Source organism: Elaeis guineensis, chromosome 15, assembly GCF_000442705.2.
Source record: "Elaeis guineensis isolate ETL-2024a chromosome 15, EG11, whole genome shotgun sequence".
In the NCBI taxonomy this organism is placed as follows: domain Eukaryota; kingdom Viridiplantae; phylum Streptophyta; class Magnoliopsida; order Arecales; family Arecaceae; genus Elaeis; species Elaeis guineensis.
Genome location: NC_026007.2, coordinates 65802842 through 65821503, shown reverse-complemented (window position 1 = coordinate 65821503; position 18662 = coordinate 65802842). Strand labels below are relative to the sequence as shown.

At 37.6% G+C, this 18662-nt stretch overlaps 2 protein-coding genes across 2 annotated transcripts; one reads left to right on the top strand and one right to left on the bottom strand.

Moving 5' to 3' along the window:
• Positions 1–5661: 5661 nt before the first annotated feature.
• LOC105058477 (GEM-like protein 1) lies at positions 5662–14362 on the bottom strand. The gene is made up of 4 exons (XM_010941426.4): positions 13800–14362; positions 13553–13654; positions 9389–9660; positions 5662–6094 (listed from the first exon to the last, which is right to left on the bottom strand). Exons 1-4 carry the CDS (start codon positions 14074–14076, stop codon positions 5906–5908), a joined length of 840 nt encoding a protein of 279 aa, XP_010939728.1. The 5' UTR covers positions 14077–14362; the 3' UTR covers positions 5662–5905.
• Positions 14363–15467: 1105 nt separating this feature from the next.
• On the top strand, positions 15468–18330 carry LOC105058478 (transport inhibitor response 1-like protein). Its single transcript, XM_010941427.4, has 3 exons — positions 15468–16062; positions 16172–16697; positions 16786–18330. Exons 1-3 carry the CDS (start codon positions 15503–15505, stop codon positions 17542–17544), a joined length of 1845 nt encoding a protein of 614 aa, XP_010939729.1. The 5' UTR covers positions 15468–15502; the 3' UTR covers positions 17545–18330.
• The last annotated feature ends 332 nt before the right edge of the window (positions 18331–18662 follow it).

Here is an 18662-nt window from a genome sequence, read left to right as displayed (position 1 = left end):
TCATCATTTTATATTGATATCCTCAGAAGTATAACATTTAGTTTGTAATGTAAAGAGCTATATTTGTATAAAATGTAACGCTTCTTATTGTACTGTAAAGAGTTATAATGCGAAAATATAACTCTCTCTCTCTCTCTTTTCTTTTTAGGTGAATGCCAGTACACAAATTCATTCAATTCTCTTTTTTAATCAACTTTGTTAAATAGAAAAGGATGATTTGGGAGGAAAAAGAAATTTATTATTGATTAAGCCAAAACTATCCAAAAAAAACTGAAAAATATGAAAAACTTTGGCTGATCATGCACCCTTTTAAGTAAAAAAAGGAAAAAAATCTAAAAAAAAAAAAAAGAAAAAAACAACATCAAAATTTTAGATTAAATTTCTAGCACTTCACCAACATGCCTTCCATCGGCTCATAGACCTTCATTCTTACATGAATCACCCATTTTTCTCTTTAAATAATAAAAGTTTGCCGGCAATTTTCATTCATCTATTGAAGACAAAGGCATCAAGTTGGGCCCACATCATTACTCAATGGAATAATCAAGTAACCAAACTAGGTCTAGTAAAAAAAAAGCCAACCGAACTGAGCAACCAATCTAATACATAATTATGTTCACTGAAGGTATGAGTAAGTAAATAATAATACAAAACTATCCATAAGGTCCCTACTCTATTAGGTTCATGAAAAGTGAAGGGAAGAAGAGGCAATTCTTGAGAAGTAGAGAGGAAGCTTTTTGTTTAGTTAGAGTTTTAAGAGAAGAGAGAATAAAAAAAAAAATTTATATGGAAAGATACTTTGTACATTTCATGAAAAGTAGAAATTCATGGAAGAGATATGTTTTAAAATTTTTTATAGAATGGAAAGTGATGATATTCTTTTTTTTTTTTAAATATCCTTCTAAGATTTATAACTAAGATTTTATAAAATATCAATGGCCGGCTAGGATCAAACACTGAATAGTGATAATTAATATAATATTATTTTAATATTATTTTAATATTTATATAAATATAATATAATATTGATATTAATATTATAATATTTATTAAATTTTAATATTTATACTAATATAATATTTTTATTAATATTAATATAGTATTTATATTAATATATTAGTATTTAAATTAATATAATATTATATTTATATTTATACTAATAAATTTATTATATCAAAATATTAATATTATATTAATATAATATTAATATATAATAATATTGTATCAATATAATAAATTATTTTGATTTAATATTATATTATAATATATTAATATTATATCTATATTAATATAAATATAATATTATCATTTATATAAAATTTAAGAGCAAAAAGTATGATCTTCTGTCTATTAAAGATATAATAGATATTCTACATAATTTTCTATGTAATATGAATGCTCAACCAAATATAAGTCACCCTGTAATAAATTATTTTTTTTATGATCAATCAAATATATCAAAATTTTATTTTTAAAAAATAATTAAAAAAAAATTAAAAGAAAATTTTTTTTTCACGAATCAAATGAATTCTTATATCGTAGATATTCTTCATTCATCGTTACTTCAAGAAATTTGGAGCCTACATCAATACTCACAACTCAAAACTTATTCCAAGAACTACATCATCACTAATATAATTTCTGGTTATATTATTCTCCAACAATCAATAACATATATGGTCACGTAGTTTTCCATAGGTGTACGTCAAGTTGCAGTTCATATGCATCAGACCAGATATGTTGGATCCCAAACAGGAGTTCTCTTTAATTTGCCAACTGCCATTTTGTTTCTTTAGATAACCTCCAAAATGAGACACGATCCGTCTCTATTCTTGGGAATGGCACCAATGTTTTATTGTCCTGGTCTTCTAACGATATGAATGATTGATAGGCCTCCAGTTGGACTTGATATAGACCTTTCATGGGGAAAAAGTGGATCTAATGCTAATCAAACAGTTGTTATTGGAGACAAACATCAAGACAGGATGCCCACCACTTCCACTCTCCAGTGGGTTCTGTGCTTGGGTCAAGATAAACAGCATCAGGTCTTTATTTTTTTACATAAATCTTTGGCTACTAAAAATTATCGAAAGTGTTAATTAGCTGACCAAACTAGTAAAGTTCTGATTTCCATCAGAAGTTTTATGAGTTTAGGTCCACCCATCATAGGAAGGATGGCCCTCTTTTACCTACTTATGAGCCCGTTTTATCCCCCCCTCCCAAAAAAAAAAGGAGAAGAAAAAAAATACACACCAACATCTTTCTTCCCATGGCAAAAATTTTCTTTCATGGTTTGACTTTATTATTCTTAGAACTTGTTGGTCTTTTGGCTTACAAAAATACAACTTTGTAAATATTAACCAGCAGCCATGAAGCAATTCAAAGTCTGATGATGTACATAGATTATCTTGTGGTTTACATTAATTACTTGTATCTAAAATTATATAATGGCTGTTTTTATATAACCAAAATTTTGCTTTGGGCTGTATCTAGCCTAGATTGCGTGAATGATGAATTCAACTATTTCAAAATAATATTTCTTCACTAGTAAACTAGGACGTTTCTTAGTGGTTACACTTCTCCGTCAGCTCCAGATTCATTTCTTAATTAGTGAGGCATTTTCAAAAAAATCTGGATACATGTGATACAATGTTGACAGTTTCCCTCCCTTTCACTCAAGAAAATTATGAGAAATTCAACTAGTTTGCAATTAAAGATACTAGTTCACTTCTTCATTGGTGCTTCCTCAAAAATCAGATTCGAGCCAACTCTTAACTCAACAATGATGATTTTATTGGCATCAACATCGCACCCTAACTCTTCTTGTTTCATTACAAGAGAAAGCTTTTTCAACAACAACAATAATAACCACCACCACCACCATCAATCTACTATACTAATTAGTATCAGTGCATATGATTGTATCGTACCATGGTACTGAACAAATATGTAGTATGGAGCGCATATCTATATTTAGTATGTCAAATTGGTCTCTATACTGAATGTATCGATCTTGTAATAAAATAATATCAATATGAAATCTGGTATTGGGACAATGAATCTTATTTCATAAAAAAATAAAACTGATCCAAATAATACAAAATTGGAAAGACTTGACTTGACACACTACAGCAACGAGGTGAAGCTATTATGGCCTGAACAACTGGCAACAATCTTGGTCCCACTCAATGATTCCAAGATAGCAGAACACTGCATCTAACAAAGATGTGGTCCGTAAGCATGTTGGGTTTGGATCATGTCAGATGAGCAGGATCCACCCGGACACACACTAGTTGGGCTTGGCAGTTTGTCGGTGCAAACACCATCAATCGCATTGAAGCTCGTGGAATATCCTAATGAAAGGTTCTTAGCCAAATCCATTCCTAGGCCCATTTGCATCATTATCTTATGAGCATTCGGACATGGAAGCTCACAGGACCGTATTGGATTGGATATGTGCGTGTGGGGCCCTTGAACCAATTCATCTTTTTGGACCACTCTTCGGCTTTCTCCTTTTCAGAGTCTGTAATGCATTCAACGGTAGTGAACCCTCACTCACTACAAGGTGGGTGCACCCAAGTCAAAAAGGGTAGGCCCTGATGAACCCAATGAGGGCTTGGTCAACTGCCACGGAGCCAATGTGGTCCAAGGGACGGTCCAAAGTTATAAACATTTCTTTTTCAAAAGGGCGCGCATGGTCGTGGTCCTCCAACCTCGAGGGAAGGGGAGTAGGTCCTACTGGATCGGATTGGTGATCATTTATATTTATTGTCATCAACAAAGCATGGGTTCTTGGATTTGTAAGTCAAGTAGGTAACAATTATCCTGCTGATAGATATTCCCTATTTATTTGCCAACTTTAATGTAGATTGGTCTGCACAAATTTAAGTTTTAGCACAATTAGCTGGGCCTCAGCTGATACAATATTTTCCGTCGAATGTAACTACGATATCCTAAGAATTATTTGAGCTATGCGTAGCATATTACGGTTCATTTAAATTTATTACTCACGCTTTGAATCAAAACTTCAAGTCGGACTTAAGTTATTTATTTTCTATGTTGAATTTTGTTTATTCATATTTTTAATTTAAATTTATTATTTGAGCTATGTTGGATCCGATCGGTCTTTTTGTGCATCAAGGTGCATTAATATTTCCTGATTCTTCCGCATAATCTGTTAGTATATAATCTGTTAGTATCAAATTAGCTGTACGTCAGTACGGGGCCCAAACTATGCATTAATTCCCAACAATTTGCACCAAATGGCACTGGCATGTACTTCAAGCATCAATGGCATTCAAGTCGTAGGGATACCCCATAAGGATTCGGTCTGCAGATATCCATCATGAATCCATCATCCTCCTGCCATGGAATCATGAGAGTTATGGATGACATATACATGTAACTAACAAAGCTGCACGAGTTGTTTCATCGCCCATTGAGGAATGAAAAGCGTGTGTGATATCTAAAAATTCAATTGTGTGTTCTATAACATCCTTTGCTTTTCAGAAAATAATGCACTTTTTCTGCCTACATACCAAATGGTCCCTCTAAAAAGGGATTAGACTTTAGGTGGGATCTCAAAAGGAGAAAGCATTAAAATGTCCTCAGGAGGGCCAACTAATTCCATGATAATAGCCTTGTAGAGTCTTGATGCAGTGTACCAGCGTTGATGGGCCAAGCCCTGCCCAAAACAGTGAAAGGCTGAAAGTGGCCTGTGTTTAGGTTCGAATTAGGTTTGGTTATATTATGTCAAAATCTTAAGCTTGTGTATTGTCTGAATTTATTCGGGCACCAAAGGCATGTTTGATTTGAGGACATCAGATTTTGAAATAGAAATGAGAATGAGTGACTCCTATTCTAGCTATTTAGTTAGGACAGTTCCATTCCCATTTTAATTTTAAGAGAAAATGAGAATGTCCTGATTCTTTAAAATCCAATCCCTATTCTCTCTAGCATTCAAATTGAGTTTTCTTTTTGATTTCTATTTCAGTCACGAATTAAATGCATTAAGAAATATGACCATTCTGATTTCAGTTCCTATTTCAATTCTAGTTGCAAACCAAACATGTTTTAATTTTTTTCGTCTTACCACTCATCCATCCATATGTAATCTCTCCTCTCTTGTTTTTCTTCCTCCACGATAGATTATAGATAAGGTCTCGAACAAATAAGTTAGAAAACGACTTGAGAATGTAGCGTATGACCTCTTTCTAATATTTGTTTGTGACAGCTTCCAATTTGCATACCTACTGTAGTACTATTTGGAGATATAAAGATCTTCCCTAGTTAACCTCAGAAAAAGAATTTTACTGTTACTTTTTTTTCATGACTTCAATTTTATCCGGATATACATCCATGGTTATAAGGCTGCAGGGAACTCAGCAACTGATACCTTCATTGACTGGTAAGAAACATGAACTCCCATGCAGGAATAGCCTAAAAGAGAAATCTGGGTTCATTCACTCAAAGAATAGCCATCACTGAGCATTTTAAGTGTTAACCCTGGCCATTAGAAGTTCGAGAATTTCTCACCGTGTTGCCTGCAAGGGTCCCCATCAATTCTTCATGAAACAAAGCTGAAACGCTCAATTAGCACAGGTTCTCTGGGTATTCAACCCATACCTTGACATCAAGTGGATCAAATAAGCAATTACAAAATATCCAACATGAAGATAGATTACTCAAAGTACACTTTGCAAAAATGAGTATCTAACCAAGACAAAGGCAACTGTTTGCCTGTTTGAAAGGTGATCAAACAATAACACCACCTCACCTCAATGAGTATAAGAGACAGGAGAGTAAATCATGCAAGCAGAAACTGCTTGTTAATATGTCATAATAACTATCACACATAGATCCTTGGGGAAGAGCTGACATGCAAATCCAAATCCCACCGCCATCTCTAAGGTTGCAATGTCTGCACAGCCTGCAGAGCTTCCTGTAGGCTCTTTACAGCACCATCATAGTTTACAAAACCCATGAACCAAAATTCATGATTGTCTATGGAGACAACCTGAATGTACTTTTCTGCAGAATTCGCTTTGCTCACTGAAGGATTAGCTTCTCTTACCTGATGCAAAGGAATTACCACCTATATATTTGCCAAAGAGAAGACATTAGAAAGTGCATAAGTTGGCATTTTTTTCCTTGGTCACAGATATCATACCACAACAAAGACGAAGCAATATAACAAGCAGAATTATTTGTGCTTGTAAAAGATAAAGAATCAGGTGCAAAAATCAACTAATCAAGCAAAGAGATAACTTGCATTCAGAATCATATAGCTTATCAAAAAGATGGAGTAATATTGGGGAAACTGGATTATATTGTGGTGAGCAAAATCCTTGGCAACTTTGTTTACCGGTAGAGAAAAGGAATTGGGATATGAGTTGCTATTATAAATCAGCAAATCAGAATCATGCTTTTAATTGCTTGCACTGAAATCTCGTTCTGGATTCTAGTGGTCAGTTCCCTTAATACTTCAGCCATGGAACTCACCATGAGTGCTATATCAATACCAAATCAGGTCTATCTGGTGTGCACAGCAGAACTCTTGGAAAATATTAACGAATAAAACTGAGAACAAAGACAAGAAACTACTGGAGAGAAGGAAATGCATGAATCTGTTCCTGCATTGTTCCATTAAGATAAAAGCAATGTTAGGAATCTAAAGCTTGCTGTGTTATATAGATCCTTTATCTTGGCTAAAGTATCAATATCAAACACATTCCCCTGCCCATCCAATGGGTATCAATCCATGCAAGATTGTTTTATCTCTTCTTCATAAAAGAAGAAAAAACATTAAAAAAGAAAAAAGAAAAAACATAGAAACCTACATGCCAAATTTCCATTGTAAGATATAGCTTTTCATGAGGTTTACACGAATTTATAGTTTGATGGCTGAACCTGCATTCTTTATGGGTTAAAATCATTATTAACAAGATATGTTTTACAGTTAAATACAAGCAGTTTGTCTAGAACATTATATGTTGTAAAAACACATCATCATTCAATTTCATTGCCTTCTAATGTAACTCATATTAGACATTTGAGTGCACATATACATGTTGAAATAATAGACACATCGTCAAATCTTAATTTAGTTATAGTGAAGAATCTAGGACAGTAAGAAATTAGCAACTTGTTACAGTTTCTAATGAAGACACATGTACTGTCCAAGCAACATAAAGCTCCATCAATTCAAGATCTCTTTTGCTTTTCCTGTTTTAGTATGATGTGGAGCTCAAGCATAAGAAGAGGTTTGAGGTTGAGTGAGATGACACATTATGATGGTTATTAGAGCTTCTGATTTTTGGATTCTGTTTCCTCTAAGTAATTGAAAAGGATGAGAGAGCTGAAAGTTAATAGAAAGTTCTATGTTATATACTTTGTTTTCATGTTCTGGCCTCAAACACTATCATTTTGAAAAGCATAGGAAATCCTATTGCACTTGCAGAAGGTGCAGGCTTTCAAGCAGGAGCTGTGACAAGAAAGAGGATCAGCTACAAGAGGACAACAACATCTAGTAATTGTTTCATCTCAAATATGAAAAAGAAAAGATAAATAGCATTATTTCAATACAAGGGTTTTGTTACTGTACCTTTTTTTGTAACCCTTTAGTGAAAAGTTGAAATCAGTCATAACCATTCTTTGTGAAGGACATAGATGGAAAGTAGTGTGGAGCTGGCTCAAAGCTGATTGCAACATAAATTATTTTATATTTTTTAATCTGAACGGCTGTAACACTATATCAAAGGATTAAGAAAACTTGAGACTCTATTTAGTTATACTATCATTTAGAACAATTAGATGAGTAAATCATTAACAATCAGATTGTTCTAAATCAATAGCATGCTCTCAGCCCTTCCCCCAGCACTAATCTAGCTCTCTCCCACTATGTGATTCCACCATCGCCGCCACCACCTCTTCTCTTCCCTCCTACACATGATCCATCACCACAACAGTGCCCCCCCCCCCCCCCCGCTGTCACCTCTTTTGCAATCATCGCCTCCTCACTTTCTCCCCATTTCTCTCTGTTACTTCAGTTAACTACCCACCCCGCCTCCTTTGCTCTGCAATTCCAACACTGCCAACTCCACCTCCCCCCTCCCTTGATGTGTTATTCAGCAAACTTCCACCCCCGTTACTACCGCAGGCCCCACCACTTCCCTATCATAATCTCCACCACTACCTCCTCTATCTCTCTCCTCTAAGAAAAATACACCACCATGCCCCTTATCACCTAGTCTAAATGACATGGAAGATGGTCAAAATCCAAGAAATACTAATGCCTCAAACATTCTCCTAATCATGTGTACTTCAATCCAAAACCAATTAACTATTAGTCAATCTTGACTATCTAGTTTGATATGGATGGATAGGACTAGATTTTCTAAATTTATTATATGGAATCCAAGTATAGTAATGAAGCCTTCTATTTTAAGTTTTATAAAGATACAAGATGTCCCAAAAGTAGACCAGGCCAACTTGTAGGGTGCTTATATTATGATTAACAGGCCTATATATTATTAGGCATTAGCTAACTGAAATCAATTCAAGTCCGATCCATTAACCGAAGTATCCAGGCCAATCTAGTTTGAAAATCAAATCAAATAGAATAGCATAAAAGATCTTGAGAGAAGTAGTGGGTGATTATTTGTTTGATTTAGGTACGTAAAGACCAAATATCAGAGCCAAACCCAAGTTTGCTAAGGACTAGGCATCCAATATGGAAACTCAAACTTAGTCATATGTGTAAAAGAGGTTGGTAGGGGGTGTCGGCAAATACTTTTCTTTTGTCCAAATCCCCAATCTACGGATGTTGCTAGCGGACTAGTGAAGGCTACCGTCTATCTCCAACATCTTGACACTAGAGAGGGAGGTGGAAAATTACAGAGGCCTGCAAGGAAAGGCATGACAAAATAGATTGGAACAGAAAGAGAAAGAGATCCTAGTTTGAATCTTTTGAGCATGACCACTGTAAGTAATTATCTCAAGCATTTGGTATCACCTATACATAAGCTTTAAAAGAATCGGCCCTGTACTAGTATTTTATTAGAACAATATGGTATTGGGCCGGTGACGTCCTGACCTTTGGGATGGTATTACATCCTGATACCACAACACTACATATTTTTTTAAAATTTTATCACAAAAAATTTTTAATGAATATATAAATATATTTCAACAATGCTTTTCCTATATTTTTCTTTAATTTTGGAACCAAATTAGCAGTGAAAAAAAAGGTGAGCGGCAACTTACCGAATGTGCTTTTTGTACGAGTGAGCCAAAGAAAGGGAACATGTCAAGCAACAAATTTCATTTCATTTAGTATGTTTCTCAAGTTATGATAAAGGAAACATCATACAATTATGGGAATAGTTACCTTGTAATAGCTCCATTCAGTTCGGTCTCCAACATTGTAAGAAAGAGGATTGTCACTACAAAATGCAAGTTTAGCAGTAGAGAGATATAAAATTCCCATAACTGGACCAGCAGATGTTGAAAGATAGCATGCATAAGACTTCTTAAGTTGTTCTTCTGGAAGTGTGTCAAAAGTTTGATGAAATATCTTCTCATAACCACCTTCTGCTATCACTTTGGTTCCTTGAGCAATCCTCCCCATGGCAGCTTCAGCAAAACTAGGTCCTGTTTTCACTGGGTAAAGGAGAATATAACATATTGTTAACTTAAGATACACAAACTCCTTAAGATATTATGAAGAAATAGATTCAATGATGGACAGTTAAGGTTGTATAAAGAGCATAGCAAGTGCAACCTATTCAGCAAAGGAAAGAGAAAGAATAAGAAATATAAATAAAATAAATAAATAAAGTTGACTTGTCATATAGAGAAATTTCTACTTAGAATGATCAATCAAAGGCTGGGTAGTTTCAAATTATATACTATATAGCATGCATGAACTCTATCATACATTAGCATTTTGGACATCATTGTTTGTTTACTTTCTTGCCCTAAAAGTTGTGGCTTGTGGTCTATTTTTACATCAAGTACAGAAGATATAATGTAGTCACAGCATACCACACATTTTTCCATTAAATTCTGCACAATCATTATAAAATTTCTCTTAATGACTTTCAGAATATAAAGAATGAGAGAATCTTGTGCTACTTTCTAAAACTGTGGAAAAATGTCCTATAACTATTACTTTTAGATTATGAATATCAGATTTTTAGGTACAGCACATTATGAGGGAGGTTTTAAAAAAGAACAGGTAGCTGAATTTGCGACTCTTGCTCCGACTATGGTTGTGGCATTCTTGTCATCCATTCATCCACAGATCTTCTGTAATCACTTCACCACAAACTCTTTTATCTAATCTAGTTTCAATAGTTACCACAGAGAGGTGTCTTGCTCATCTCACCCATTTTCAGCTATCAAAAAAAATGAAGGGAAAGAAAAAGCAATGATTATTTACACTTCCTCCTAACCAATGCTATCCAATCTCTGCAAAACTAGCTCTGTCATAGGTTTCATAATCTTTCACAACTCTAAGAATTTCTATGTGTGAAAATAGAAGTTTAACTTGGACCCATCAACTTTGGATCTCACAACTCCAGTATGGGGTTATTTAAGACTTTGTTAGGGTTTTATGCAAGGATGATGACACACGTGTTTACTTTCCAATGAACAAATAAATCTTTCTTCTTCTCTTCTGCGTGCGAGGCATGGAAAATCAGGTGTGAGGCATGACACACGTGTTTGCTTTCCAATAAATCTCTTCTACATGCTTTCCAATGACACACGTGTTTGCTTTCCAATGAACAAATAAATCTTTCTTCTTCTCTTCTATGTGTGAGGCATGGAAAATCAGGTGTAAGGCCCTCAGGGGTAAGTCCCTATCAAGCCGGTGTGAGATCACCCTCTTCTTCCATAACTTCTGTTTATTCTTTCTTGCATCTGTTTCTTTGTATTTTCTTTGCTGGCTGTTCTTCCACTGCCAAAATTCTTTTGTTAAGCAGCCACAAGAGCACCTAATATAGCATCTGTTAGCAACCACCAAATGGGCCTTCCTCAAGGAGCAATCTGGATCACTAACAGGTCATCTTGGCTGACTTGATTTATGTTGTGCAGAAGTTCTCCTGATCCCTGAACACAATTCCAAAATCAGCTGTTGGTTCTTTCCTTTTGCTGATTGTGTTTCAGCTCTTATAATAACAGTGCTGTAATCCAGCCTTCATTTTTCCCCATTTCCAAAGCCAAATCCTGATTTGAAAAGTTTTCTTGAGCATCAATCCAATCGATTTTTCACAAAGAGAATGGATTCACTGGCATTTGTACACAGTGCAGAATATAGGGAATGAATGTGGCTGATTCCTAATAGCAACCACAGCAATTCAATTGTGCGAATGTACATCCATTGCATGACATGCCTCAAATAATTAGGTAACTTTCAAAACCTTGTTTGCAACAATTTACTTTGTTATTGCTTAGAGTCTATAAACTTATGCTTGTTTCAGCATCTTGCATGCGTGGCAGCACTTACATAGTTACTTTCTGCATGTAGTTTATGTTCTGAATGCCCATGTTACATATTTTAATTTTCAGGTTCGTTAACTTGCTATCACAGTATGTTTGGCTTAGGCTTGCACCATCATAGAGTTTAAGCTTTCATCATTTTTATGTTGTATTGCATATTGGGTTCCATAGGGTGGTCCTACATCAATAGTTGATTAAAAGTAACACAGATATTGGATCATCCTTAAAAGAAACCATATAACTGAACAAAGCATAACTAAAACATATCAAAACCTACAAATTTAATAGAACATCCAATTGTTAACTCTAGGAAACAAACAGCAAGCACAAACTAATGTAGTGTTTGTGTCACTTCAACAATCACTAGATCCATTAAGCAACTCCTAAACACTTTGTCCTTTTTCATTGGATAGGTCCGCTATAATCTTATAAAAAGATTGTTTAATAGGTGAAGCATGCTACACAGCTCAACAAATAAACCTTTACCATGATCAAAGAATTTAAGTTTCCAGTCAAATATATGATTTTAAAATTTTCGTTGAAAAGAATGATGTCCAATCATATTCTCATCGATAGTTTGAAAGAGGCCGCTACACCACCTGGCTAGGGTCCACTTAGCTTTTACTCCATGTTCTTTTTAGGGTTTAATAGGGTTTCAGCCATGCTACTTCGAAAGCCCTGACGAAAACAAATAAAAATGTTCTAACAGGAACAAAATTTTGAGTTGTAACTCATAAATACAAGCTCAAAAATGTCATCTTTAAGTTCCATATGATCATAATCTCCAACAACCCAAAACATAAATTCAAGTTAACAAAAAAAGCCAAATTCTTAAGAAAACGAGAAAAAGGTTGAAACATTTGTAACTAATCATAGATTACAAGGTCTACCACAATATTAAAAAACTCGAGCCAATTGTAGATTCCAGAATTTAAAAAGAAACACTAAATTTTAAAAATAAATCTGAGATGTAAAGCATTCAAACAAGCTTAATATCAATACAAAATTTTGATATACAAAAACACCGTAATCTTGGGCATACAGTAAGGTTTTAGGATTTGAAATGGAAACTTAGATTTGAAATGATGAGGGATGCAGTACATCTCAAAATCAAGATGAACAGTGAAAATTCTTGGAAAGAAAACCCTAAATTTTAGGGGGGAAAGCATATGGCATCAAATTTGTAAGAGAAAGTGATTACTGCACTCCAAAAAAAAAAAAAAAAAAAAAAAAAAGAGACCTCAAAGTTCCAAGCCATGGAAAGATCTACTTACCAAAGAAATAATAAATTATGAAAAAAACAACATAGCTTTGAATTTTAAAACAACATGTGTTTTTAAGAGCAAATACGACACTCAAAAGAAAATACCAAAAAATCTTAAATTTAAAGGCTTTTTTTTTTGGGGGTATATGCGGGCAGTCACACCACTGTCGTATGACACTAAATTTGAAGGCATTGAGAAAATCTAAGAAAAGGGTAGCATCACTGCCACTGAAATCCCCAATATCCCTCCAATAGCAGCAACTGGTTCTCCTATTTCGAAGGAAAGATAGAAAGTTCAATTTGTAATCAGCTTTAGTGACTTTCTTCGTTTATAACTCACCAACGTCTGAGGTACATATAATTCCAGCAGCAGTTATTGCTACAGTTTGCGCCTTTTTCTTTCCTACTCTTGAATTGATCTAATATTTCTTCATCAGACATTATCAAATTCTTTAAAATTTTTAACAAAACTTGAGTTTACTGGTCATAATTCTAGAGCTTAAAACCTACAAACAATCTATCCTGACTCTTACCGGCATCCAACTAATCCACACTAGACAAATAAAGCATAATTAATCTCCCTCCTACAACTCATCAAAACCAGAAATAGTGCAGCTAAAAGCACCATCCACATGCATTTTAAGATGAACAGATCTAGGAATGAAAGATCATCGCCCATGAATGATATTAAACGATAATATTAAGCATGTCACCATTTATAAAACGAGAAGCAGCAGCAGCAGCAGAAGAAGAATTTTTATTAATTGATCTAAATCTCATACTCACAATGCTGCCAAGTATTCTTTGACAGATCCTCGGCCCTCTTCGCCGCTTCCCCCATCTTCTTCCCCCATCTCCCAAGCACATTGCGCACCGTCTCCATCGTATCTAATCGTTAAATTCCAAATTAAAAAAAATAAATTCACCATCCTACCAGCCTTTTCTCAAACAAACACGATCAAAAATAAGCAAAAACCAGATTACTCGAGCTGAAGTAAAATTAAAGAAAGAAAGGAAGGGGAAGATGGGATACTCTGGGTGGAAGAGGGAGGGCCGGGGGAGGGAGTGACGTAAGGATTGGACTCCGGCGGCATCTTGGTAGCGGCGGCGGTGGCGGTGGGGCCGTCGGCAGAGGGAGGGCCATCGCTGGCGAGATCGCTGCTCCAGTTGACGGATTTCTGCGCCGTCGGTGAAGGATCAGACGGCTGGGATTGCGTGGAAGACGGGGGAGGTGGCGGAGGGGCGCCGACGTGCGGCGGATGCCCGGCGTCGTATTTCTTCTTGTCGGGGAGATCGACATGCGGATCCATAGAAGCTGAAGGAGGGATTTATAAATCGGCGTTCAAATCGCTTCGGTCGGTCGAATCGAAGACGACGAGGTTTCCGAGGTTCCGACGCGGGCGGTGGTTTTCCCCCGGAAAGGGGCCTGGATCTCGTTCTCCGTTGGACCACACTTACTTTTAGGGAAGAATGATACCGGTGGATAAATCAGCAGCGCCAAAACAACTTAAATTTTGAATCTTCATGCTCGGAGCTCGTGCAAGCTACTTGGATCCGCCGTAAGTATTTTCTGCATGGTGAACGTGGGTTCGGGTCGTATATTTAATAATAATTCATCATCTTTCTCTACCCCCTCCTGCCCTCCACCGAAAAAAAAAAAATCATCACCTTTCACAACGCCAACCGTTGGATCGCATCAAGTCGTCCCCCTGTACGGATGCTGAAGGGGCTAATCTAACGGTGGATTCTTCTTACGAACTCAGTAAACATTTTATTTTTAATTATTCTTTCTTCAATATTATCCTTGTAATTTTGATTTATCCAAATGCAACAAGATTTTGTAGAAATAGTTATGATATATCAAAAGTTATTCTTTAGATAGAAATTTGTTATTTTTAGCTGGAGCTGCAGGTGGATTAGGTTGGATGGAGGATTGGCTGGATCTAAATCTAATTCATATTTGAATTGGATTAAGATATTAAATTTTTTATTTGAGTTGGATTAAATTGCATCGGATCAAAAATAATTAAATATATATTATTAAATTAATTAAATATATTATAAATATATTATAAAAAAATAACAATTAAGTATGTCTAAATGATATCAATAACTCTCTGTCAAAAAATAGTATTAATAACTCACTTCATATAAGAGTTGGAAGGAAATATATATAAATTATAATTAATAATATAATATAATATAATGGTCAGCTCTATAAAACTATCACTAAAGTGAAATCAAATAAAATTATAAATTTTAAAATAAAATATAAAATTATAATTTATTATTTTTAGATTAATTTAAATTTTATTTGAGATATATAATAATGCAAATCTAATCTAAAGTGAATGTATTTTTATATCCAAAGCTAATCTAAATAATATATCTTCGATTTAAACCATGATATTTTCGGGATGGCTTTCACATTAGAAAGTGGGTAAATCAAATATGTTTGTATTCCTATTTTTAGCCATGGATTAGTTGAGCTCGTTGAATATGTCATTTATATTAGAAGAAATAAGACACGGTAGAACGTTGTGGAGTAGTACATTTGGTAAAATTATTAGGGGTTGGTATAAATAACTTAATATTTAATGAATTAATTTTTTTGGTACATAATTAATTAGTTTTTCACATGACCATCCTCTCATCTCATGCATTCAAAATTTTAATTATTACCACTACCTCTTTCTCTCTTCTCCTCCTCCCATAAATCCTCCCTTCCCTTTTCTGATGCGAAGGGAGCGGTGCGACATGTCCGAGGTCGAGGGCGGCGAACGGGGCGGAGCGGGCGGCGGAGACGGCGCCGGTGACGGTGTTGCGGACGCTCCTCCGCCCTTCTCCGACCGGGTGCTGGAGAACGTTCTCGAGAACGTTCTCCAGTTCCTGAGCTCGCCCCGGGACCGGAACGCGGCGTCCCTGGTATGCCGTTCCTGGTACCGGGCGGAGGCCCAGACCCGCCGCGAGCTCTTCATCGGCAACTGCTACGCCGTGTCCCCTCGTCGGGCCACCGAGCGGTTCCGCTGCATCCGAGCGGTGGTCCTCAAGGGGAAGCCCCGCTTCGCGGACTTCAACCTGGTCCCCAGCAACTGGGGCGCCCACTTCCACCCCTGGGTCTCCACCATGGCCGCCGCCTACCCCTGGCTCGAGAAGCTCTGCCTCAAGAGGATATCCGTCGCCGATGGCGACCTCTCCCTCCTCGCCCACTCCTTCCCTAATTTCAAGGAACTCTCCCTTATTTGCTGCGAAGGTTTCGGCACCGCCGGCCTCGCCATCATTGCCGAGAAGTGCAGGTAAAATTTTTCCAATCCCCTCTCCGATCCAACCATCCATTACCGAATAATATATATCACCGATCAAAACGCTAAAACCCTACAACCAAACGTGTTGACTTGTTTTCAGGCATCTCCGAGTGCTCGATCTGATTGAGGACTGTGTGGAGGACGAGGAGGATGAGACGGTGGACTGGATTTCGAGGTTCCCGGGGACGACGACCAGCTTGGAGTCGCTCGGGTTCGATTGTGTCGGCAGTGCAGTCAATTTCGAGGCCCTGGAGGCGCTCGTCGCCCGCTCCCCCGCTCTCCGGTGGCTGCGGGTGAACCACCACGTTTCGGTCGAGCAGCTCCGCCGCCTCATGGCGCGGGCGCCGCAGCTCACCCACCTTGGCACCGGGTCCTTTGGATCCGCCGCCGCCGCCGCCCCACTCCTGCAAGGAGGAGGGAGCAGTGTGGAGGATCTGGCTTGGACCTTTGCCGCCTCCAAGTCGCTTGTTTGCCTCTCAGGCTTTCGTGATGTGGAGCCGCACTACCTCCCGGCCATCCACCCCGTCTGTGCCAACCTCACCTCCCTCAACTTTAGCTTTGCGGAGGTTACCGCCGAGGAGCTGGAGCCAGTGATCCGCCGTTGCCACAATCTTCAGAATTTCTGGGTACTGATCACTTCCAGTTCTTCTTGTCCTTGATCGATTTGTCGGGATTTCACTTGCAAATTTTTGGTCTCTGGGTGTTGTGCTTCAGGTGCTTGATACAGTGGGAGATGAAGGGCTTCAGGCAGTGGCAGCAACGTGCAAGGACCTCCGGGAGCTAAAGGTGTTTCCTTTGGATCCAAGGGAGGACTCCGAGGGGTCTGTCTCGGACGTCGGCCTCATTGCAATCTCCGAAGGCTGTCGGAAGCTCCGTTCCATTCTTTACTTCTGCCAGCAGATGACCAATGCGGCCGTCATTACCATGTCTCAGAATTGCCAGGACCTCGTGGTCTTCCGCCTTTGTATCATGGGACGGCGCCGCCCTGATCATTGGACTGGAGAGCCAATGGATGAAGGGTTTGGGGCTATAGTAATGAACTGCAAGAAGCTTAGAAGGCTCGCTGTCTCTGGATTGCTCACTGACAAGGCGTTTGCTTACATTGGGGAGTATGGCAAGTTGGTGAGGACTCTTTCTGTTGCCTTTGCTGGGAACAGTGACTTGGGGCTGAGGTATGTTTTGGAAGGGTGCAACAAATTGCAGAAGCTTGAGATCAGGGATAGTCCGTTTGGGGATTCAGCACTGCTCTCTGGGCTTCACCATTACTACAACATGAGGTTTGTGTGGATGTCTTCATGCAAGCTGTCACCGAGGGGTTGCAAGGTGGTGGCTCAGATGTTACCTCTCTTGGTGGTAGAAGTCATCAGGGACAGAGATGAAGATCATGACAATGAGGCTGTGTCGAAGTTATACATGTACCGATCTCTAGCAGGGTCAAGGAATGATGCACCATCCTTTGTGGAGATCTTGTAGAAGTACTTGTTTCATATGACCGTGGAGAGGAAGAAAATTTTTGCCATTTCTTTGTGGGACGATCAAATAGCTTATTTTCGAATTGGGCAACTGGCTTGCATCCATGCAGGGTGGTTTTCGTATCCCCTCAGAGTTCATATGCTCCACACCATGTAGACAAGATAGCTCCAGTATTTTTCTTTTGGTTCCAGTATTACTTCTGTGTTATGGTTGGGCTGTTGAATGATGTTTGCAGAATGAGATCATAAGCGACTCTATCGTTGTTTCAGTGCATCTATTTGTTCCAATTGAACATCCAGAAATTCCATGAAGTGGAAGAAGAAAGAGAACTTAATGTGTTGTTGTATCAGTAGGTCTTTATTCATACATGCCTACCTTAATTAGAGTTCATGGAGCAAGGCTGCACACTGATATGCTGAGCCAGTCCAACTGGAGTTCAGATGGTAGGTGATGCTTGGAATTCTCAAACAATAACTTCGTTGTGGCTTCTCATTCTGTCAAGCACTATGGACAGGCAATACAGGTGCATCATCACTTGGCTTCAAGGAGCAGTGTTCAAATCTTGAAGTGAAATTTGAATCTTGAAAATTTTCTTTGTTGGCTTAGGATTTGTGGAAGATTTACCTCTGAATGCTTCATTAGTTCATTTCATCTGGTTCTTTGACTGTCTGGCCACTTGGAGACGAAGTTTCTGTAGGAGTTGAAGTTTTTCCTTCTTACCTTTCTTCTTCATATATTACTGATTCATTGCTACAATAAATACACCTGCCACAAAGGTATTAAACTCGTTTCTCTGCTGTAGTTCTGTACAAACAATTATATGCTTAGGCCCTACCAATGATTTGGTCTGCAGCCTCAAGATTTTAACAAGTCATGACTCTTCCATTCATATGGTCGCCATAAGTTAGGTGATGGTTCACAAAAGAAAGAAACAGTTCATTGGTTGACATCTATATCATCAGATTAGTTCATATTTTGGACTGCAAGCCATTGTTTCTTCTGCACAGATTGGTGGGCAGGTCTGCTGCATCTATCATCTGTGGTTCATTAAAACTTGGCTCCACTTCTATTCATGGCGTTCCCCTATTCCCTGATGATATGCCATGGATTCTATGGCC